The sequence below is a fragment of the Acomys russatus genome, chromosome 17 (genome assembly GCF_903995435.1).
Source record: "Acomys russatus chromosome 17, mAcoRus1.1, whole genome shotgun sequence".
NCBI classification, from domain to species: domain Eukaryota; kingdom Metazoa; phylum Chordata; class Mammalia; order Rodentia; family Muridae; genus Acomys; species Acomys russatus.
This window is the reverse complement of record NC_067153.1, coordinates 53,828,332-53,853,993: the sequence shown is the minus strand read 5'-3', so window position 1 is coordinate 53,853,993 and position 25,662 is coordinate 53,828,332. Positions and strand designations below refer to the sequence as shown.

The 25,662-nt window shown below is 37.7% G+C and overlaps 1 protein-coding gene across 1 annotated transcript in view; it reads right to left on the bottom strand.

Moving 5' to 3' along the window:
* Positions 1–3,854: 3,854 nt before the first annotated feature.
* The window catches only part of Lrrk2 (leucine rich repeat kinase 2), a 129,807-nt gene continuing 107,999 nt past the window's right edge, over positions 3,855–25,662 (bottom strand). The window contains exons 42-51 of the mRNA XM_051160232.1: positions 23,427–23,597; positions 22,070–22,170; positions 18,966–19,160; positions 17,581–17,774; positions 16,223–16,295; positions 14,992–15,176; positions 8,931–9,083; positions 7,186–7,398; positions 5,350–5,417; positions 3,855–4,539 (exon numbers count right to left, since the gene is read on the bottom strand). Coding sequence (XP_051016189.1) covers positions 4,418–4,539; positions 5,350–5,417; positions 7,186–7,398; positions 8,931–9,083; positions 14,992–15,176; positions 16,223–16,295; positions 17,581–17,774; positions 18,966–19,160; positions 22,070–22,170; positions 23,427–23,597 — 1,475 coding nt within the window. The 3' untranslated portion in view covers positions 3,855–4,417. The remainder of the gene's footprint in view (positions 4,540–5,349; positions 5,418–7,185; positions 7,399–8,930; positions 9,084–14,991; positions 15,177–16,222; positions 16,296–17,580; positions 17,775–18,965; positions 19,161–22,069; positions 22,171–23,426; positions 23,598–25,662) is intronic.

Below are 25,662 nucleotides of genomic sequence, written 5' to 3'. Positions count from 1 at the left end.
GGCTGCCCAGGACTAGCTTTGTAGACCAAGTTGGCCTCGAACTCACAAAGATACACCTGCTTCTGCCTCCTGAGTGCTGGGATTAAAGGCATGCACCACCGTGTGCTAGTATATAACTATATTTACTCAAATGTTTCTCATATGTTAGAATAGAGTTGTCAAGGAATGGGAAATTATCACAAATGTCAGTATTTGGCAGTATACATTTTAAAAAGATATACGCTCCAAAGGCAATGCACATGGGTCCATCTGCTAGCGTGCAATCTCACTGTGGAGCCCGTGTCTGTTCCTCCCTAGGGTCTCTCCACCTGAAGACTAATTTTAATCACACTCTTCTATCTTCAGATATAAATGGGAACCACATCATCTTAAAGTGTTAAGGTACACAAATTCAATGACAGTGGATTGGAGTAACTTATATGGGGTATGGTGTAGAGTTTCGGTTTCTGGCTCAAGTTTCATGGCATAGCACATTTGCATGAAAAGCAATACCTCAGCGTGCAGACACAGATATCCTTTATCTCTCTTTAAGCCAAGTCTTTGGTGCCCAAGGTGTCTCTGAGTAAGATGGAGCATCAGACGTCAAGGGAAGAATAGACCAGGAAGCTCACCTTGTCCCTGTTTCTGCTTAGGACTCTGTGTTCACACAACAAGCCCTTGGTTCTGAAGCCTTCTGCCTATGTGGCATAGCACAAGAGTAAGCACACTCCAAATACCTTGAAAGATCAGAAGAGCCATGTGTGGCATCTGAAAAGCACATCTCATGTTGTTATGGAAACAACGGCTAGGCAAATGAAAACAGTGGCAAACAAGGTTTCCACTCAGTCTGAGGTGGAAATTTTTAATTTTAATTGTATGGCTTCTGTCTCTAGGAAAAGCATTTGTTCTCATATTCATTCTCAAACTATACATGGCTGAGGCAGGAAAGCATGACAGATAGCATCTTGGAAATATGATAGTGGGTAAAGAGGACCCTCGGTGTCAATCACAAGTCCTTGATGGTAATAAAACAAGAATTTCATCCAGCACAACTAACAACAGCTTGAGGGCATTCTCCCTTCCCTGGCCAAATCCAATGGTTTTCTAGGAATCTTAGTAGAGTCCCCATCCACAGGAAAAGGATATGGACTAAAAGCCCTTCTGGTTTTAACTTATCAGACCCAAATTCCCTCCACAGCGCCTCTGGAGCTGCCTCGCATTGGTTTCTTGAAGAAAGAAAGAAAGAAAGAAAGAAAGAAGAAGAAAGAAAGAAAGAGAAAAGAAAGGAAACAAACAAAAGAAAAGGTTTCTTAACAATCTGTTGAGCTGTAACTTGAGTCACTGAAAGGGCAAAGCAGTGAATGCTGAGACAATTAATCACTTACTCTCCCTTGAGCTGTCAGGACTGTGGAGTACTCCCGCTGTAGTGGGGTGGGGAGCTTGGTGTCCCTGGTTAAGAATTCCATGCAATTCCCTGAATCGTTTACTGGAGCTTCTAAACATGGTCCACACTGCTCGCCGCCATCTTGGAGTCCTTCAGTTTTCCTGATGAGAAATAATTGGGGTTGCGTGCACATGGGCACGTGTGAAGGGCAAAGGCCAACCTTGGGTATCATTCTTCAGGTGAATTCACTCTTCTGTTTTTTGAGGCAGGATCGCTCCTTGGCCTGGAGCACTTCGGGAACTGAGTGAACCATAGGGACTCATCTACTTTCCCATCAGCAGGGCTGGGATCACAAGCAAGTGACACTATGTTCAGCATTTTTTTAATTCGAATTCTGGGTTTCCTGTGGAACTCAGGTCTTCCTGCTTGCAAGAGAATCACTCTTAGCCCCCACTCTCAGCCTTCTGGCTATAAAGTAGTTTATACACAATCAAGATAATATTGGCCAAAATTAGATTCAGAGATACCATTTTTCTTTTTTTTTTTTTAATTCAAATTTTCTACATGAAAAGGACATTTTATATTAGATAAGTCATTATTTTTAATGTTTTGATAATGATTAGCATTTTTCTTTAAGCTCTATATTGGTCCCTGAAAAACATTATCTTTGTTTTAGTATTACAGCAACTATTTGTGTTATAGAAAATGGAATTTAAGTATCTCCTTAAATTTTCGATAAAAATCTCTGCTTATACTTTCCTATATGTATTATCCACACATGGCTGAACACAACACTCCATATGAGCTACATGGAGACTTGTCTGTGAGAAGCAGCACTGTTTCATGATCTCATGTTTGTACTTAATTGCACAACGTTCTTTTACATATTTTTGTATCTACCTCATTAAAAATTTACACACAGAGAAAAAATGAGAGAAATTATAAAAGGGTAGTCTCATCCTGAAAAATTCATCATGACTGAATTTGTAGCTAATTATGTAATGAAGCTAGTATGTATCTTAGGATTTCTATTGCTGCTGTGACAAAACACCATGACCAAATGTAAGTTGGGGAGGAAAGAGTTTATTTGTCTACATCCGTGTTCATCATCAAAGGAAGTCAGGGCAGGAACTCAAGCAAGCCAGGAACCTGGAGGCAGGAGCTGATACAGAGGCCATGAAAGGAGAGGGGTGCTGCTTACTTGCTTGCTCCCCAAGCCTTGTTCAGCCTACTATCTTATAGAACCCAGGACCACCAACCCAGGGTTGGTCTCACCCACAATATGTTGGGCCCTCCCCCATTGATCACTAATTGAGAAAATGCCTTACAGCTGGATCTCATGGAGGCCTTTCCTCAACTGAGACTCCTTTCTCTCTGATGACTCTGAGTGTGTCAAGCTGTCAGACAAAAACCAGCCAGTGCAGTACGTCACCATGAAAAGTAAAACTTCTTTCCAGGTAAGGAATTTGATTAACCATAACAGAAAGAATTATAAAGTATTCATCCCTAAAACTCTACGCTAAATCTCCTTGTTATTCTGTAATGGGGAGCAGCTTGAAATGATAACTGCTAGTTATGGTCAGTAGCCTTATCACAAGTAGTTTTCCTACAGCGCAAATGTTTCTCAAGTTATTACACAAGTAATACATATATAACAATACCCATTGTGGAAACTCATCTAACCAGGATGGGTCTAATTTAAATGATCGCATGAGCAGTTACTTTTTGCACAGCTGAGCTAAAATTCCTTCTTCAACAAACTGATGAATAAGCCGTATATTTGTCTCCATGGCTTGGTGGTAATTGTAGAATTATGTAATTCTGATAGCAAGGTTATAATTATATATATATAGGGTCACAGATTTAGGGCAAATATAAGTAGATGCATTAGGGTAAAATCAAGTAAGGAAGAGAGAGGCGAGTACCTGGAGGTGTTCCTTACTACTGAGAATCACACACATCACCTGGGCCAGAGTCAACAAGTAAGTTGAGTCTCAGTAAGTAAGGTCACTCTGAGCCTGACGGATTGAGTCCAGTCTGTGGCGTCCACATGGCATAAGAACACAAAGTTTGCAAGCAGTTCTGACCTCTATGTGAGTGCATGGCAGCTACATCTATGACACACATCAGTAAATAAGTATAAAAGGCAGAAATATACCACACAAAGAAATGAGTATGATATTTACGTTAATCATATATATTTTAGGGTATCTACATTTAAAGGTGGAGGAGAGAGAGAGAGAGAGAGAGAGAGAGAGAGAGAGAGAGAGAGAGAGAGAGACAGAGACAGAGACAGAGACAGAGACAGAGACAGAGACAGAGACAGAGAGGACTTTCATTCTCAGACACGAGTCTTCTGTGTCCACGTTATGTCTCCTTTTAGGCAGTTTTCGTGAGGTTTCCTATTAAGTCTTAGACACAAGGCCTTTGCTCACAAACTGTGTTGCATCTTCTGGGCTATTTACATGAAATTGACTTTTAGATGAAATTGTCATAGATACAGCTTGTATCAGCACCCAAGATAATTCCTGTCCTAACAAAAATCTTTATTAGTGAAAATATAGCAGTTTACAATTATGATGATAATGTATTTAAAAACAAGATATGACAGAATATATTACATAGGAAGATGCCCAAATGTTTTTATTCTACTCTGCATAATCCATCAATAGTTTAAAAAAGCAACATCTGTGTCTTAAGCAACAATTTAAAATCCATTTTGTCTTCATAATGCATAGCAAAACAAACATGATTGCCTTATCAAATTTAATATAAATACTGAAACTTAATGCTTGTAGGTTGCTTTTGATTATCCCATCAAATTAGTTAAGGAATACAGAAAATATAGTACTAAATTAAATAGTTCTTTTAAATATGTTTGCTGATAAATACTTTTACATATATTAAATTACACACAAAACATACACATTCCTTCATATACATATGAGCTTTTCAGAGAATAGGCATATTCTTTTTAATGTAAACATTTAAAAATATATTTTAAAAAGCAGAAGACCACTTTCCAATGCAATGGCGAGGATGTCTGGTGTCTTTCTATTCAACAGGAGTTTGCCTCATTTTATCAGCCAATTCTGTCCTCACTTCAATATGCTTTTCTAAATTTTGCACTTCATGTGGAAGATTGATGTCCCAAATAGACAAGCAAGATTGTATCTCTGTAATGAAAAAAAAATATATTTCAAAGATCCACATGAAACATTTTTATGAATTTATATTGATATGTTTTGAACAAATGTATAAGCATAAATTCAGCCTAAGTAATGTACTAAGTTATTGATATTATGAAAAAAAGTTCCCCTTGGAAATGTTAATAACACATTAAGGAACTCTTAAATTTCAAGAAGAGCATTTTATAATGTAGTACTTCATTTGATGAAAGAAATAGTTATTTCAAATATTGTTCAGTGTTGGACATCATAGAAATGTCCCTATGAAAATACATCATAAGGAAAAGTGTTGCACTTAACTGAAATTTGACTGGGTTCTCACTTTATAGTAGCTGTTATCACTACCACTTCAGAAAGAAGAAGAAGAAATAACTAACACTCCTAATGCTAAAATTTAATTTTGAATATGTCTGAGTTATTTACATTTTGGAGCATGAGTTGAAATTTTTGATGGGAGCCAATGAGGAGTCTCAGCAGTTGAAGGTATTTGCTGCAAAGTCTGAAGATCCAAGTTTGAACCCTGGGACACACAGGGTGGAAGAATAGAGCCAACTCTTTCCTGCTCTCCTCTGACATGTCTTCACATGTGCACTGCAACACGCATACACCCAAACATGTAGTGCACACAGGTGCATGCATACACACACACACACATGCACACACACGTGCACATGCACACACACATTCACACACACACAAATAATTAAATAAACAAATAAATAAATGTAATAAAAATTTGAAGAAGACATTGCTGAATGTAGAACCATTCTTCGGCGCAGAACATGACATCACATTTACCTTTGTGTTCCTGGGCATCTTCTGTACTCTTCCGCTTGTACCCCAACACCAGCATGACATTTTTGAGGCTTCCTTTACCAAAATAAAATATAGAAAAATTCTGTTAAAACGATACATTAAACTCATTTTTTTTAAAGTTCAGCTGCCCACATCTTTAACACAAATACACAGGACCTGCATTTGACACTGCTGTAGTTACAGAAAAACTTCTCTAACGGAGCAGTAATTTTAAAGGAAAACCTATCATGATTCTGTGAATGTGAGGCAACTGTTTAACCCTTTTTACATACTAGGTTTGATATTTAGTGTTAATTCCCTCCCCAAAGTTACAACATTAGATGAGATGAAGCCTGGGGAACTGTGTTCATCAAATCAAGACACACACATGAGGTACTTGCAAAGCAAGGTGGGTGAATACATTGAAAACCTATGATGATTTGCTAGTTGATTTGGCAACTATCCATCAAAAGTGCTATATATACTGCGTCTTTGGCAGGGCCATAAAAATATGAGACAGATGAAGACATACAGACCCACCTAATCTATGTGGAGCCTATGCTCTAATAAAGATGTGGTCAGTAATGGGGAAAATCATAGCTGCCTAATGCTATGTCAATAGTTGCATTTCAAAGCCAAACGAAGATCTCAAATGAATCATCACCAGCTCCTTTGAGCCTTTGAGGTTTAACACGTGAGCTAGTACATCACAAAGCAGGATGGGACAGGCTGATTTAACTAATTAAGCAAAGAACGAACCACATATGCAAATGTTTCAGGCAGGATAGAGCCCCGTGGGAGACTCCACTCATGGCGACAGAGCAAGAGTGTTCTTCAACTCACCTTGACTTTAAAATCAACCATAACCCACTGAACTGACTACTATGTCTTTAGTAAGAACCAACCACTTAGACACCAAAGTGCGTACACACCAAATGTGAGAAGTCAACACAGTTGGTAGGAATTGGCTGGGAATCAATCCCATAATATCTCCCTCCCTGCTTGTTTGACACATAGACAACAGTTACAGATCTCAAACACACCAAATTCCAGCTCATACAGGCATCTCTGATAGCCACAGATGGAACATCTGCACAGGGCAGGGGAAACTCTTGTTGGTGCTGTTTATTCCTCATATGTCAAGTGCTTCTTTCCCCATTTGCTAATGTCCCATAAACCTGGCTTTGGGAGCCTAAACCCTACTGTAATATTTTATCATTGGGTCTGCATACAAGGGGCTATTATTGTTTTCTAAAAAAAAAAATTATTCATCAAAGGAACACAGTGAAAATTTTCTTTGTGAAAAATATATTCCACATGGTATCTTTATTTATTCCCATTTAAGTGAAACAAATACTAACACAAATATAAACAAAAGCTTGGATAAAACTTAAAGTTATTGAAGTGTGCGGACTGTGGAGCTAGCTCACTGTGCATCGCTCCAAGAACATACATTTATTTAAAGAATAAAACCCAAGCAGGAACCTAACAAGGGTGGGAAACTTAGACCAAACTCAAAATAAACATTTGTTTGACTTATTTGGTGAAAAGTGAAATAAACACAGTGTGCACTTTCCCTTTTGCCTTAGACATAAAGACAAAAGCTCATAGCAACTAAACAATTGTTCCTCTGAAGCTGCCCATCCCTCCTATGTGTGAAAGTGTCTCTCCTCTCCAGTGTTGACCGGCCCTGTGGTTAACTGCTTATCCCACTGCTGGCTGCACTGTGTGACCTTCTGAAGCACTACAAGTGGCATCAGGAAGTCTCATCAAAGAGATCTTATTTTGTAAATGTCACATTTTGTCATCATAAAAGACATGGAAGTATCTAAAGGAGACTTGCCTAATGGTGCCGAGGCCATGGCTCTCACAGAATCACAGAAGTTATGAATGGTGCGTATGACTCGCCGAGTTGAAAGATCCAGAAGCAAGATGTGGCCTCCTCCAGTCCCAATCCAGAGAGCCGTGTTCTTCTGCAGGCAGAGTGCTTTCACCCTCCCAGAGTAGCACAGGTTGTGCTTGGATTCCTTGTTGATTTTTACCATCACCTCCCTAGAACCAGAAGGAATGTATTTATTCATAGCTTTATCAGCCCTTGAGAGACTTCCTATGTTTGCTACACGTGCGCAGCAGATGTCAACAGATCTCTTGGAATTCTGGACACAAGTTACCTGCCTTTATTTACCAGAATGACAGGCATTCTAATTCTTTCTTTAAACAACACGGCAATTCCATGAGGCTTACATACCTTTTCCCTCCAACTACAAATGATCTCCACATGACTCATTGCATGTATGCAATGTAAATTCTGTAAATAGCTGCTATGCCACATTGTTTAGGGACTAATGATGGGAATGGAGCCTGCCCCTGCTTATTCAGTAAACATGCATGTATCAGGGCTCTCTGTTGAAAGCAAAACCAAGGGAAATGAAGGGCTGGCTACCATTTTCTGAGTACCATTAAAGACTGCAGAGAGAAACTGTTTGGCACAGAAAGCCAAAGTGTACAACTTCTTTACAAATTCTCAAGGATAAGGACTATTGTGTTAACCTCTCAACTCTAAGAAATACTCAGATAGAATCGATAGTCATTTTTTGTAATGAATATTATAAATGATAAATATTTACTATAAATATAGGGAATTTTCCAAGTAATTACATAAAGGAGTTAGCATCAATGCTCTCTTTGAAGTCCAAGGATTACAAAGGAAAAACAAGCCACTTATTATTTTTGATACAGATTACTGGACTATTCACATATAAATGAATATATACATACACATATATATCTGAATTTTTGCCCAGTATGTGAATAGCCTAAAAATCCATATCAAAAAGTCATTCAGATAAAACAGAACACTAAAACTTCTGGAACTTCAATAACTAAGGGATTCTATCAGAGAGAATTGTCATCCCAACTCAAAATCCAGATGGAAAGCTGCAGAAGGGACTGAGGAAGGAAAACTGTGAAGCTCTGTCTCAGGGGCATGATGTGTCATCTACCACACTCTCCATATGTTCATAGAAGAATGAAGCCAACTGAAGTGACTGGACATGGGTTTGGCCATGGCTCTGCTTTCCCACAGTGGTAGGTGAGTGTACCTGCTGACCTGCCTGCTCGCAGTCTGCATCCTGCCCCGTCCTCCAAGTACAGGGGTCAGCACCTGCATCCTCATCTATCTTATGGATATTTTTTCTTCATGGTGCTGTAGTTTCACCTCTAAATTAATTATAAGTAACACTATTTGGTACTGTGTCATGAATCTCAAGGCAGCAGTGAATGTGGTATGCATTTATTTTTTTATTTATTCTTCTCTCATATATTATATTTGACCACAGCCTATCTTTGCATTAGAAGGTATTCTATATAATTCCATGAAGAGATAACAGTGGTCAATCCCTGCCCTTCTATTTTCCTAAAATTAAAAGTAAAGAACACTAAATGAAGTGCTAACAAAGAAGTAATAACTTTTCACCATTAAAAAATTTTCCCCTAGAAGACAGGAATAAAAGAAATAAAGGCACAGTTCCTTTCTCTGCGACCCTGACTTATGAAAACAGGGATAACATAACCAATGCACTTACTTTAAGAAGTGCACACAGTCTATTAATTCACAGAGCTTTTCAGTTTTCTTGTCCCACACCTCTACCACAGGGCTGTTCTTCTTGGCAACATAGAGAGCCGTATCCACTGCCACAGCTATGATGTTAGAATCGCTGAAGGCTGCATAAGAAAACCTAGGAAAGAGAAAGGGTGTGTATACACACACTCACACACACACACACACACACACACACACACACACACAGAGAGTTAACACTATTTTCAAATCAAACAAGCTGCACTTGTGTAATGACCACATCTTCTCCCTTAGCCATTTTGAATGGCTTTGCTACCTAATCTATTTTGGTTGTCTGATTGGATGTCCTTGACTATAGAATAAAGGCTACAGCTCATGTTCATTTCTGGGTTGCTTTTGAGGAATTTTATATTCTCTAATTCTGTATGGAACTTTATATTACCTCTTAAATTCTATAAGTAATATATTCTCTGTAAATTTTAGACATTTCAACAGAACCTTGTTTCCATGAGTATTTGGAAAATTGAGAATTAGCCATTTATACCTATAATTTAAAAGATGTGGAAATAAATTTTAGTAGCAAGGTCTCTAAACATAATAGAGGCCCATAACTAACTTATAAATATAAGTCAATCAAATACAACAAAAGACAAGCAAACAAAAAAATAACCTTCCACATACATTCAGGTGAGTACAATGTTTATAGAGCCTTGGAGTTTGAACACTTGCTATTTATTGTTTTTGAAAATAGAAGAAAATAGGAAGCATTTTCAAATATTTCTCTTCTATCCTGAGACATTGGTGCCATATATAGCTCACAGACAGATTGTAGGTTGTATTATCCACCGACACAGCAAGCTGCTTTCAGCTAAATGTCAGCTTCTTTGGAATTCTTCCCTGACCTCTGGGAAAGACTAGGCCAGCTGCTCCCTTCCCCCTACTGGCATAGATGCAATCTTGTAGTCTTATTAAAGACAAAGTCTTTCTTATTGGTGTGTCCCTCACATGAAACTGTCAATAGAACTTCCTAAACCAAATACATCTTTCCAATATGGCCACTGTTCAGCACAGCCTTATCACACATAGCTAAGTATCTTTGCTGTGCTGGGCAACTTGTTCATTGAATGGACCGAAGGATGAATCAACACAGAGCCAATTATCAGGGTGAATGGACATGTAGAAAAAAAGTGAAAAACTGTAAATTTGCAATAGACTTGGACAGACTATGTAAAATGCCATGGTCATTGAAAAACCATCAATATTACTTGAAATAGGCAGAGTTTTCCCTCCATTTTCTTTATTATTTATAGAAGATGAAATATATTCATTGTCAGAGCCATTGTTTTCAGGGGTTTGCTGAGGGGTTTGCTTCATCTAATTCAAAACTAATTTCATGAGCTTTAAAATAATAAAAAAACTTTTAAAATGCCATATTCTGTATGTCTCTGAGGTTTTTGAAGACTTTAACTATTTTACCTAATTTTCCTATAAAATCATATCTACCTGTTACACCTAAGATGCATATTCTTGTGATAAAAAATAGACTAGTAATTGATAAGACCGTGATTTGATCAACTAATTTGTATAACTTATTTATCCTAAACTGCCTGCAATAGTATGTTCAGAGGATTGGAAGTAAACGTTGTATTATAATTGAAATATATAGGTACAATGCCGCATATTAGAGTAGAAATATGTATAATATGTGCAAAGAATAATCTTATATTTGAATTCTATACCAGTGTATCAAAAGTTAAACTTATTTTGCATCTGTACACAAAATTCTATACCAGTGAATTAAAAATAACCTTGTGAGTGACAATTAAGGCATTAAGTTGATGAGTAGATACACTAATCTACTTTTTGTTCTATCTTCCCTATATATTTCTATATTCCCCATTCTTTCTTTTCAACCCCTATCCCCAAACCTAGGAATGGAAGATAAAGGAAAAGAGAGACATCCCTGAGTCCAACCTTGTTTTCTCTCTAAATAATATCCATTGACAATGAGACAGGTTATCTCCTGGTAACACCCAGCCTACCTCAAAGAGAATGATGAGCATCAAAGAACCTCCTTATGGAGATGGCTTCAAATGGGACAAACAAGCCACTGGACAAATGTCCTCATTTCTACCACAGACAGAATTCTGCCTAAAAAAGGGCAGGCTTGGATGCAGACAGAATTGATGGCCAAACTCTGCCAAGACAGGGTAAGCAAGTCCTCAATAGTTCCTGCCTCACAAATATGTCTGTCAGATATATTGGGCCAGAAGGCTGAAGATGATGCTCCAACATTATAGAGAGTTTTGGGTGACTGTTTGGGTAGCAAACTGCCTCTGTCATCTTCTCATCTGGGAAGCTACTAACCTGCACTCCCTTTATACTCAGGTAATTAATTTTTTTCCTTCTCAAGTCTCTGAATGGGTTGAAGACTAGATAGTTCAGTTTTACAATTAAGCTTAGTTGTTTAGGGGTTAAGATGTTTTTAGGTCTAGATAGATGGTTTAGGTTGATAACAAGAAGATATGATAGATATTGATTTACATTCAGAATTTTAGATGCACCAAGATAGGAAAGATGTTTTCTTCAAGGCTGCCAAATACAAGTAGTCAAAACACTAAGAATGTAACATTTATATAATTCCTGATTGTTTCATGGTTCTTCTTGTTGTAGGTAGTTTATGGTGTGTGTGTGTGTGTGTGTGTGTGTGTGTGTGTGTGTGTGTGTGTAATAATATGAATGTATATGTAAAAATATATTTAATTAAAAAATAGTTTCATGAGCATGAACATTTACACATGGTGTTAGAACTATGAACCAGTTTTGTGTGGTGTGCTTTTTGATCCTTTACCATAAAATTACAGACCTACAGACATAATTTAATGATACAGAAGTTGCCTAGCATTCATAAGGGTTCATGTTCTGTCCCAGCACAATAAATACAAATAAATTTATAAAAATTGATAAATTTCAATGCATAGCAATACAAAACCAAAGTCTTACAAATGGTAAATAATTCACCCCAGGCCACATGACTGACATGTTACAGAATCAAAACACAAAACAAGTTCATTAGGCCCTTAAAGGAAAACATCTTTTAGAACTAAATATACCTTTCAGTCAGCTGCTGCTGAGGCTGTGCCTGGTTCGTATTCTGACCTCTGGCTATGACAAAGAGGCCAGTGTAGCGGTAAATATTCTTTCAGAATAAGGTAATTGCTTCCCTGTGACTTATGTGATGTGATTCTCCATTGCTCTGGGAAAATGAACCCCTGGGTAAGACTGATCTTCATGGGTGTTTTCCAGTAAATGTTGGGGGACGTTCTAATGTATTTTGAAGCTAATTACTGCTTGTTGTCTCGATGACCCACATTTTAATTAATAAAACGCCATGCCACCTGGGCAGTACAGAGGAGATAGAGGTGTGGCTAAGGTTCCAGGGGGTGGAGAGGAGGAATCCAGGGAAGAAGAAAAGGAGGAAGAGAAGAGGGTCCTGAGGAGAAGAAAGGAAGGCCACCATTGGTTAGCTGGAGGAGAAGCAGAAGGCCGATGTGGATGGAGAATCCAGCCTAGATGAAGAACATTAGCAAGTATATGGGATTATGGATGGGAGGTAGTTTGTTAGAAACCATTAGGAGCAGATGACATGGGATTGAGGCAGGGATCCCAGACCTGACACACGATAGGAAGTAGTTTAGAGGATTATTGTCTGCCCTGTCCCAGGTTAACTAAAACTATTTTAAAATATAACAAGCATCATTATCTTAATTGATTGCTAGCCAGGCCTACTGATAATACTAATAATACAGATAATTTTAAAACAATAAGTAAACCATCCACACAAGGTAGCAATATATACCCATGATGCTATCAAGTGCTCTATATCAAATGGATGTCTCTGCTTCTAAAATAGTTAAGGACTGTATAGTTGTATTTTTTTTAAGTGAATATTGCAGAAAAGGAGGCTATCCGGCCAGGAAACACATCTGTAAATACAGAAAACATATCCCTCTTCTATACTGACTTGTAATATACTATGGTGTATCTTAATATTGATTCCCTTTTAGAATCATCTGATAGCTTCACAAAATAAAACATAGAAACTGAATCCAGAACCTTCTTAGTCACCCTGATTTCATAGGCATGAAGCATTGCCTGGGCATGAGACACACTTATCTACCTAGCAGTTTTTTATTTCAGCTCATGAGAACCACTGTGAACAACTGGGTTGAGATTTTACATAAAAAATACAATAGGGGAGGCACTGCAAAGGAAAATGCCACTGAAAGCCCAAATTGAAGACATCTAACTTACATGGGTGGAGTCAGGGCGGCCACTTTGGACTGAAGCAGACAGAACAAGGTGCTCAGCAGGGATGCAGACAGAGCTCAAGCATAGAGAAAGGCTGGGATGAGTGGTGGATGCTATCTTTGAGACTGGAGGTGATTTCAGTTCATCCAAAGCACACGGGCAGCTGTAAAATTTGAATCTAGAGAGTTGAGCTGCACTGAAGGATAAACAGGGCTTTCGGCAGGAGAACCTAGCTTGCATTCTGCAATGTTCTGAATTCCAAGTGGAGGCAGACTACAGAACCAAGAATGGCCAGAAGCTGAGAACTGGATGGAAACCAGCTGCTATCAACACAACTATAGACACTCTGGGCCATTGTAGCAACAGAGAAGTTCAACGGTTTGAGAAACAATTAGGAAAGTAGAGAGCAAAGGATAGTGACATAAAAAGTTAGCCCCAGTTTCTACAATGAAGAACCAAACAGATACAAAACTAGCAAATCCCCCAAAAAAATAAAAAGAAGAGATCTATTAATGACCAAGAGAGGGTAGCTATCATAATCATAGTTAATGTCTTTAAGAGCTCACCAGAGACTAAGCACACATTAACATTCTTACACTAATTTTATTTAACCTTCTAAACTTCTCTTTGGGATGAAGAATATGACAATATTTGAGTAAGAGTGAAATGGGTATTGGTAGATTATTGCCCAAATCAACAAAAAACCAACACACAGCAAAGCCAATTATCTGAGTTGTAGTTTTTGCCTCCATCGTACACTGCCTGATAATACTAAAGAAAACAACAAAAATCCCGTAGTTCAGTGGGTGAGGACTGGGTCCCATGGACCTCTTCCTAATCCAGGGTGGACTGTTGATGGGACCAGTCATGTGTAGACTCACTGTAGGCAGAGTTGCTATGAGGTTGTGACTATATTGCTTCGTCTTTGCTTTGCTTAGTAGTCAGCATTTCAGCTATGACCCCAGAGAGTAAATGTCTTGTTTAGGACTGAGCACTTAACCATCACTTATTCTCAGAACCCCATGATCACACAGATGATCCTGGTTAAACTCAGGGGAGGGGGGGAGCGAAGGACAGTGAAAGTAAGAGAGAGCAAGAACAAAAGCAAAAGCAAGAGAGAGAGAGAGAGAGAGACAGACAGACAGAGAGACAGAGAGACAGGGGGCCTGGGGGATACTTGATAGGGAATTGTAGGGAAGAGGGAATGACCTGGGCTGAGAGGAAGATTTGAGAGCATAGAGTGACCGTAATCAGAATTTAGTTTATACATGAATAAAACTGTCAAAGAAAGATTAAAAACATAAGATTTTAAAAATCTAAGCAACAAACTAGTTCAACACATGTATTTTATTCTCTTCTAAAACTAATTTGTTCATCATTTTGATAACCAATTATTAGATCTATAAATTATCATTCCTAAAATCTAAGTTTTCTATAATTAACACTTAAGATGATTGTAAATAATCAAATACATAAAATCCACATCTTTGAGGAAATACACATTGCTTGCATCCTAATTACAAATTTCTAATTTTAACAATAATTAAATAATATTTTAGTGCCACTGTGATGGTTAGAACTTGCTAAATGTTCTATCAAGAATGTTTCAGTTTATGAGAGACAAATACTGCATTTCAAATGATATTTAGTTTCAATTTGGTCCATGAGTAGTTTTGCTAGTTCTATTAATATGATTCTAAAGAGAAAAACGTGAGTAAATGGTAGATTGGTTGCATAGAATGAAAATAACTTACAGCTGGTTGGTTCTTGTCTCAATGAGTTTCTGAATGGTGAAATCGCTGGAGAAGGAGAAGACCTTTGTGCCACACCCTCCCCATGTGATGTGCCTTTCGGATGAACTCAGGGACTCACTCAAGCACATCAGAGGCGTACTGACATCGCCTATGTGTAGTGTCTTCAAGGGGGCAGCTCCTTTGCACTGTGGAGGGAGTAAGAAGGCAGACTAAGTGTGAAATGCGATGCAGGGAAATTTTTCACTCTACTGAAATGCTTTCCACTTCAAATGACATTAAGGTAAGAATTTTGACACCCTTTCCAAAGTTTCCAGCAAGACAGAGTTTAGCTAACCTGTCATTCAAGTTATAATCCTCATGATCAATTCTGTTTAGGAAATGGCTTGCTCATCAGAGGTGCTTTTGTTTCTCTCTGGATCAGTGGTTCTCAACCTTCCTAATGCTGCGGCCCATTAATACAGTTCCTCATGTTGTACTGACCCCAACAATTAGTTTGTTCCTACTTCATAAATGTTACTTTGCTGCTGTTAGGAATTGTAATATACATGTCTGAAATGCAAACCCCAAGGGCTTACAACCCACAGATTGAGAAGCACTGCTTTAGATATGTTGTTGTCAAGAGGTGGGAGCTGGTTGAATAGATGGCACCGGGAGGGACTGATGAGGGAATGAATAATGTAATGGCCGAAGGAGTCTCAAGAACAAGAAGTTGAATGCTGTCTTCAGTGACGAAAAAATGGTGTGTGTGTGGGGGGGGGGGAGCTAAGAAAAAGGAGGGAAGGGAGTCAGGCTGGGGAATAAAACCCAGGCCTCTTGGATGTTTATTGCTTTGCAAACTCAACTGTGCCACCAGCTGCCACCCAGCAAGTCAACTTCAGCGTCTGGATTCCGCCTCCTCCAGCCGCCCCCCCACATCCCCCGCTGAAATGGTTTTATAAGAAAGATCTTCATACATACAGGTTGAATTGTCTCCATTTCTATCATTCAGATAGGATTTAATTTCTCCTGAGTCCATTTCATTCACACTCAAGCAGCAAGTGCTTTCAGAGAATCTATTATATGCTAAATGTATGGAACAATAAATAGATAGCAGGTGAAATATATGATGCTTGCTGGTAACAGGCATCATATATTATATGATTATATATGATACTTATATGTGATAATCACATATGGGAAGAGATATGTAAAACAAAGCCTTTAAATTATGTAAAATAGATTCAACATTTACCTTAATGGTCTTATCTTCAAATATCATTAAGTTACCATCAGCAGTTCCCACCAAAAGAAAATTATTTTGCTTGCTAAAAGGAAAAAAATGTCAAAATTATTACAAAATAATAATGTTTTAAGGATCCTGGCTTCTAAGTTCCCCCCTATTGGCTAAACTTGTGGCAGGTGTCTTTCTGTGGACCCACTTCCCAGTCTCTAGGAGAGAGCAGGGACCCACCTTCAGTAAAGGACAATTAGCAATGACAGTGTTCACCTTAAGAACACTCTGCCTCCGTCCCACAGCTGTAACCCATCCCTGTGCCTAAAGTTCTCCCACATTTCTTTCCAGTCAAATTGAGTTGGATATCGTCCTCCTGCTATCATAGCTCCAGATAAAATCTTCTTGGCCTTCTTAACTCAATCTAATGAAACTTTCCTTCCACAATATCCAAATAATTTCAACTTCAAAATTTACAGTGCAGTTCATCCTTCAGGCACCCAAACTTCATATTTCACATTACTTTTTCCAATGTTTGGCTTAAATCAAAGAATCACGTCAAATATAATCCTAATTGCTCATGCAAATTATCCCGACTTCCATAAAACAGCTCCCAACCTATGACTCATACCTAAAATTCTGCTACTTGGATGTATTGATTATGGTCTATAAACAGCTCAATGCTAGAGCAATTGCCTAGGCAATTCCTTTTCTTTGGGGTATAATCCCTGTGAGTAATCAAAACTAAGAGATTTTTTTTACATATACTGCTTATTAACAGATTAAACATTTATTACAATTTATTTTAGCTTGGGGTGCACAGGAGCCATGGTATGGGCAAGGTAGACAGAGGACAACTTTCAAGACTGCATTCTCTCCACTCGTGTGGGTCGCAGGTATTGAACTCATGACTTCACCTCACAAGCACTTTTAAAGACTGTTTTACATTTTTTAGACACTGTAGATTATTTTGCAAAGCAGTATTAGATAACCCTTTTTCAATGTTGCCCATATTAAGTTGGTGTTATATTGTCTGCATTCAAGGAAAAAGAAATAAACATTCAGCACACACACACACACACACACACACACACACACACACACACACACCAAGGCAAGCTGACCAGAGGACATTCAGAGGTAATAGTACAGCTACAGCTGAGCATGAAAAATAATTGACATATTTTTAACTGCCACAGCTTTATCTCTATATAGAAAAGTGATAAGAATCATTATGGTCCCTCAAGATTCTCTTTAAAAATAAGTAAACCAATGGCAAGCACCAAAGGTCAAGCAATCTTTACTGATATAATAATTTTGAAAAATGATGAAAGCACCTAAAATTTCTATAATTTCCTTCAACTAATTGATAATCATACCTCTGCTTGGCAAAGGAATTACAATACAAACAAGTAACAGAGTCAGACATCTTTTCCAGGGTGTGCCTCTTTGTCTCGTCTTCAGCATTGATGACCAAGAGAGCCCCAGACTGTGTCCCACACACGATCCAACTCTCTTTCTCAGCAGCAAGATGCACCAAAGCCAAGCACAGTATTCTGCTATCACTAACTTCCTGTTAAGAAAAGAAAGCAGAGCCTAGAAGACATGGTCTTACTTAAGTTACCAGATTTTGTATAGAATGAAAATACCCTGCTATCAACGTACTTAAGTCCGGCTACCTTTGTACACTTGCTTTTACAATCAGTGCCTATTTTATGTAGTTTTCAACAATAGTTGATAAAAACCAGTGATGATTTTTTTCCAACATAGTTTCAAAATATATCTGAATCTGAAATTAAAAATTGAAAATAATTTTTCTCAGAATCAATTCTTACTTCGTCAAGATCATATGAAAGGGTTCTTTAACCTTGAGCATAACTTTTGACACAATATTTCAAGGAAATACTCTAAATATCAAGATACTTTTTAACTCTATTAATTAATCTGTTTGCCAATCTATTGTTCTATCTTCTGGGAGTAATATGCAAATCTCTTTTGCTCACTCCTCTACTACTGGGAGTCTTGGCTGCCAACAGACCCAGAAACGTGTGATTACACAGACACACTACTAAGCAGATGGCCACTAATGGCCAACTGACATTGGAGAATGAATGTCTCATCTCACATATAGACACCCCATGACTGAGTAACCTTAGTGTAGCCATGTTTATGACCATATAATCCCCATTGGGTAGACAGACACATAAAGACCACACGGCAAGACATTCAGTGAACATTTGGCTTTTGTGGAAAAGAACTTGATGACGATCTGATTCCTTATGAATGGACACCTGATGGTAGTCTGGCACTCATATGTGGAAACTTGGACATCTAGACACTCCATAGTGCTGGTCATACTCAGAGCTCCAGCGAGAAGAGACTGAAGGCTCAGCTTTCTTAGAAACCACATCTTTTGGGGGGGGGTGCTGCTTATCCTATTTTGGCTTTGTTTATCTCCTGCCAAACTTGTTACTCCTTAAGTCATATTAACAAAAAGGCTGTTATCTTGACAAATGTGTGTATGTGTGTTTGTGTACGTATACACACAATGTATATGTAAATATACATACATGTATGTGTGTGTGTGTGTATGTTAAAAGAAAATGACACGATTCCACAGGCACTCTGTTGTTCTAAAAGAAAGTTAACTCCACTTCTTCATTGGCTATTTTTTAAATTTCTTCCAAAGTAATTTTTATGTTATTGAGATACTTTAAGTTATTTTAAAGCACTACTTCTAATTTAAAAAAGAATTCACATTTACCTCATAGCTGTATCTTTCCATGTTTAAGTCAAAGACGGAGAGCTGTCCCTTTTCAGTGTTCCCACAACCCAACCAAAGAGTTGCACTCTTGCTGTTGGGATTTGAAGCAACCATGCATTCAACAACAATGTTCTTGGGTATTAAAATGTGACGCATGAGACAAATCAATTCAGCTGAATTCAAAATGTCAAAGACCTGAGAAAGTTTAAAAGTGACAGAACAGTGTTCATCAAATTAACAATTCCTCCGTATAGATAAAATGTGTCCTAAGGTTGTATCAAGCAGAATCTATGGTTTTCAGTTAAAAACTCACTAATCTAGATCATCAAGTACAATATTCCAAATTACAGATTAAATTACACTTAAAAACAAACACAATTTCTACTTTTTTGTATGTATATGCTATGGCATTTTTTTAAACCAATGTGGCAACTGAATCAAATTTATATACTGAATTCTATTTTTCAGAGACACATCAATTGGGAAAAAAAAAAAAAAGGTCATGCCAGAAACAGAATACAACATCTGTCAGTTGAAGGAAGTAAAAATCAAGTATTTGTCAACAACTTAGAAAGCATCTCTAGATCCTGCATTTGAGTTTTTCTTCAAGCACTAGAGAACAGAGGGCCAATGAACACACTATAAGCAAAATGAACCATGATCTAGGATGCTAGAAAGAGAACTGCGAAAGCCTCCTGATTTATCACACACAAAACCTCAAGACAGTTCCTTATTCTCTCTAAATTGATGAATTATCCATCTTGCTTAGCACCAACCCACTGTGCTTAAGGACATATTAGGTAAGTCTAAGTTTCTCAATGCTACCCTTCATTTTAGAATCTCAGGGTTGCTATGGAGCCCATAAAACACAGGTGAAGGGAAACAGTAGTTACGTTATGGAGATAATGTATAAGAAATGAAATAAGTTAGCCACATGGTTGAAACAACTGTGCAATGTTTGTCATGTTCAGTGATTTTTGTACTGAGCTACTTTTGATCAGGGCATTGAGAGTTGAATAAATCTTCAAATGTTAACAACAATTCAAAATCAACACGTAACAACAGGACTGCTTTCATTGTGATCCATAAAAATTCACACCAGCCTAAATATATCAAGGGTGTCCATTAAGATATGATGTCAGAAGATATCACTTGGCACAAACTTCCAAATACAAGCTAACTTAGAACGTTGGATGGATTTTTAAAACATATTTAAACCAATCTGTTATTCTGTTTCTTTTTATTGGGAGAACTGAGACTATTATTATTGAGAGTTAGTCAAGAGCAGTGCTTATTAATCTCATTCTATGGTGGTGAAGTAATCTCCCCTGACTCTTTGACTAATTGTTCTGGGATTATTAATTCATTGTATCATTTTATATGTAGTTAATCTTCTTTTAAGGCTGAATTTTACTTTGTAGTGCCTTCTGTAAAGTTGGATTCTTTAACTGAGCTTTCCATTTCTTCTACTTTGCATTCAAAACTTGAAATTCTCTCTTCCCCATCTTTTAATCCATTGGTTAATCTATCCTCAGTTGTCCATTTCCAGTTTTATTTCAGCTTGGGATTTCATTAGTGGTTTGATTTCTTTGTTAAATTCTATGTTCATTTCTTGAATTAACTTTTATTGTCTCATTCAACTGTTTGTATTTTCACAGTGTTCATTGAAATATTTATCCATATCTTATATAAGGTTCTTGAATATATTTCTAATGGCTATTTTGAAGTCCTTGTCTTATGCCTCAGCTAAACTATTTTTCTTGGGGCCTAACATAATATAGTTGCTGGCCTCTGGAGAAGGCATATTGTCTTAGTTACTCATATCTGTTTGTTTGTTTGTTTGTTTGTTTGTTTTGTACTGGGATCTAGGCACCTGGAGTTAGGATGTTTGAGGTATTTCTGGCTATAGATATCTTATCTCATCTTTGTTGAGTGGGTGTTTTATTCTTTGGTTGCTGTTGCCCAATCTGAGTTGAGCTAACTATGGTAACTACAGGGTCCTCAAGTTCCAGCCAACTGTGCTGGGTGTGGGTTCCCTGGTACAGGGCTGGTTCACATGTCTACAAGAGTTCACAAAACAAAGGTGCTGGGCTATAAAGGAATAGTGAGCAAGGAAGCATGGGAGAATTACGGGACCGTGGTACCACAAGGCAAGTCCCTAAGGCATAGGGATGGAAATAGAGGAGAGACTTCTCAGGCAATCTGCAGTAGGGCTAAGGGTAAGTCTGGCAAGACAAGAAAAGAGGGCCATAAGGAAGATGAAAGTCCTTTAGCTGACCCCTCCCCCAGCCTAGTGCGGCAGCTTTGGATCCCTGATAGACAGTATGTGGGTCAAAGGAGACACAAAGAACTGGACAGAGGCAAAATGAAAGACAGGAGGGAGGTTTCTGGGAAGATTTAGGAAATCCTTTGCGCCTCACAAAAAGGCTAAATCCTCGTGAGATGGGACAGAGCTGAAACTTTAATTACAGAAAGAGTAGGTAAGAATTTTTATAACCTTGTGGGAAAGGATCCCTTAAAATGTGACCTGAAAAGAAACAAGCATTAAAAGAAGATGTTAAGCATGTCCCTGTTAAAAAAAATGGGGACATTATGTTCATGAAGATGCCCAAAGAAAAATGATAAAGCAAGCCACATAAAATCAAAAAAGAAATCATTGCTTTAGATATCCAAGATAGAATTAATAACATATATGGAAAATGTCCTTCTCACATGCAATTTGCAGGCAGATCATTGAATAGGAAAAATGGGCACAACAACCAAAGGTGTTTCTTTTAAAAATATGTGCATGTATGTTGTGTGTAACTATATGTATCAGCAATGATAGATACACACACACAAATGTATGTATATCTGTATGGATAATCAATGATGGTACCTCCTGAGGTGTTGGGATTAGTATGACAGAGAATATAGAAATTATAGATTTACAATTAACATTATAAATATACTATGTAATATAACATTATAAAATTTTAACTCTATGTGTATATGTTAATTTATGTGTTTGAATATATATCTGAAATAATATGTATATGTATATAAGTGTATACAAATATATGATATTTGACACAAAATGTTAAAACTTTTTAACATCAGCATACCTGGGCAGAAGTGGGCCTTTCTTGAGGATTTTCTTTCAAACACTTTTTAATTAACTTCTCAACCATAGGCCAAGGGGCACAGCCATATTCTTTAATTGGATCTGAAACATAAAGAAGATCATTCTGGCATACCAAGTGAATCAAAATCATGTGCTTGTTATCAACATATATGTGAGTTAAAACACTGTAATGGGAACTCTTATCTCCATAATTCTATAATGTCTATGATATAATTGGTTTTGCTAACACTGGTAGAGCTGTCACGAATGTGTCATTCTTGCAATTCCACCAGTTAGGAAGCAGAAGAAGGATGATGGAAAATCCAAGGCTAGTCTTAGCTACAGAACAAGAATATGATCAGCCTGGGCTTTGTGAGATTCTCTCACAACTACTACCCCAAAACAAATAAAAGATGTCTTGGCTTTCTAAGGAAGAAAAAGAGATACAAAAAAAAATCAAATGAATGAATAAAGACATTTTATTTTATATTTGTACATAAATAGACTTTGAATACACTTTTGCTCATATAATAAATAGCTACTGTGAAAATATTTTTACTTTAATACTCAGAGTGTGCAAGTATTTAGAGCTCACATTTCTGCAGTTTGTTTAATTTTTCCTCTAGGAGAGCCATTTTTTTTGGTGGGTGCAGAGCAGTGACCAGGTCAACTGCACTGGCAAGCTAACAGGTAAGATAACTGAAGATGGACCAGCGGCATCTGAATTTGGTTTGACAATAATAAATTTCCTTTCCCTAGACTCTTTAAAGGTCCCCCAAGGGTATTTGATGCCACAGTGTCCCTAGTAGCCATGAGTACATACTCAGAAGTACATTTTGAAGAAATGTATAGTAATAGCTACATAATTCCCTATTAGCCGATGAAATAATAATCAAGAATGGATAATAGGCCACAGAGTTTCTTGGAGCCACAAGACATGCATGCAAAATGAGGCTTCTCTCATTAAGTAATTATTTACCAATTTCTGTTAACATTTATAGAAAAGAATGTTATAAATAATTTAAAACTTCTTCATGGATATGAATTATTTTGCCACAAGGAAATGAGTACATCCCAGGCTTCCATGCATTCCGCAACTGCTATCAGAATTATAAGCACAAGTCTGATTCTAATGGCAATTTTTTTCCTTTCCCAAGTGTCCTCCCAATGTAATACCAAATATACCAATACTTACTTTGGATTTCATTTAACTTAAAATAGCTAGCCTTTTTGTGTGATCTTTATTATTGTATCACAAAATTTAAGAATATCTATGCCTTAAGCCAAAGTCATCAAACTGGGAATGGCACTGACATTAAGGGAAAAAAAATACTTCTTGTAGATCAAACAGAACTTACCTGGCAATTTCCCTTGTATTGCTAATTCATCGAACTCATTTGGAAACCTCAAGCCCTCTACGATTCTACCCCCAGTTGTCCAAATGTCATACAGCAGTAAGCCGAATGAATAAACATCAGCCTGTTGGTTATAAATGACATTTCCTCTGGCAACTTCAGGTGCCCGGAACCCTAAAAGGAAGCAGATACAGCAATAAATATAGCTAATACCAGAGCCAACCATTGGGCCAACTGCTAAGAAACAGGCCAAAGAGATGAGGTCTGAGACAGGCCATATCATCTATGAGACACCTGGGGTGGAAAAAATCAGTGAGTGGGCCTGTCCAAGGTGCCATGCCACCACAGATCTTCAAGGGCAGATCTTTGATCATTACTATAAAATCTTATATTACTACCATGATTTCTTAATCTTAAAAGATGGCCCTGAAGGATAGACATACACTGAATAATAAATTATTAAGCAAAGGCTAACAAGAGAAATAAAACCCCACAGGAAAACAAAAACTCTTTATTTTTTCCTCTTTCTTTAATACAACTGTTACTAGCAAAGAGATTTATATAGAAGGCGGAGGAAAGCAATTACTAGGTTCAAAGTCACTTTAACTCATCTAAAATTCCAGTGATTTCATTAGTTCCAGAACTTAGGATTCCGTTCCACCTAATGAAATTAAAAACTAAATTTGTTTTCCTAAAATAACAGCCAAAGAGGAAGCCCAGCTTGAAAAATGCAAGCTACCCTGGATTTTACTTTTCTTACCACAAAAATCATTAGTTAGTATGATAAAAGTCTTTCAGTTTATACTGAAATCCTCCTTCCTCTCTTCTGTCTCTCTCTCTGTCTCTCTCTCTGTCTCTCTCTCTCTCTCTCTCTGTCTCTCTCTCCTCTCTGTCTCTCTCTCCTCTTCTCTCTCTCTCTCCTCTTCTTCTTCTTCTTTTCTCTCTCTCTCTCTCTGTCTCTCTCCCCCCCCACGCATGTGCATGTGTGTGTGTGTGTGTGTGTGTGTGTGTGTGTGTGTGTGTGTGTGTGTTTGTGTGTGTAACTCAGAGTCAATTTTGGGTACTTTAATGCCCTTCTATTGTGTTTTGGCCCAGGATCTCTCATGGAGCTTGCTGTTTCAGCCAGGTGCATCTTTCCGGTGCTGAGGTTGGAGATGCATGTTGTAACATGAGTGCTGGGAATCCATTCTTAGATCTCCTTGCTTCAGCATCAAGCACACAGAGAAATCCCCAAGCTTTTGAATTATTTTTAAAAAGATTAAACCTTTTATTCCATAAGGAAGATAAATTCATCAAAATAAAAATGAATATTTCAACACTGTTGATAGTGGTAAAATCATTAACAAACTAAAGAAAGGTAACTGTAGGTATAAAATGTTCAATAATAAATACTACACGGTACATTTTTAAAATGGTATTCTGTAGCGAAAATGTTTGGTGGCCAGCTAGCAATTATGTAGAAAATAAAATTAATTTTCTTAACTATGATAATGCCCCTGTTGCTATATAAGTAGCCGCCTTACAGGGAGATGTGTATGAGTATACATAGTGGCTAGAGCAGGCTGTCTGCAGCTCCATTTCAAAACTTTGGACTAAGAAAAAGGAAAACAAGAAAGGAAACAAGTTACCATCATTGAATATGTAGAGTAGATGGGGCTAGAACGCGACTATTTTTTCACCTCTCTGTAGACTTAAATATTTTCGGAATGAAACTCGATGAAAACCACGTCATAACACGGTAATGGCACACATGCCATTTCCTCTTTTATACTGGAAGGTTTTTAGTAACACATATGAATCTTACATTATGAAAATACGCTGCCACAGGAATTCAACACTGTACAAGCCCACAGTCCTCAAGGGACGGTTCTAAAATGCTGACTGGGAGGCTCAGCAGTTTTTCGGTAGGCTGAAATTGCATGAAGAATACAAACGAAGGAAACACCATATGTGAGCATGAAGGCTCGTTCTTCACTAATGACTAAGACTTGGCCCCTGTCACGTAAACTTATTAAACTGTGGGTCACAACCCTATGTGGGTTTGTGGAACTCAAGGCAGAGGTCATGAAAAGTATAAAAATGAGAAAAGGGAACTCTTTTTGTACATGTGTGTGTGTGTGTGAGAGAGAGAGAGAGAGGAAGAGAGAGAGAGAGAGAGAGAGAGAGAGAGAGAGAGAGAGAGAGAGAGAGAGAGAGCACATGTGCGTGCACTTATGGACACCAGGAGTCTATGTGTGGT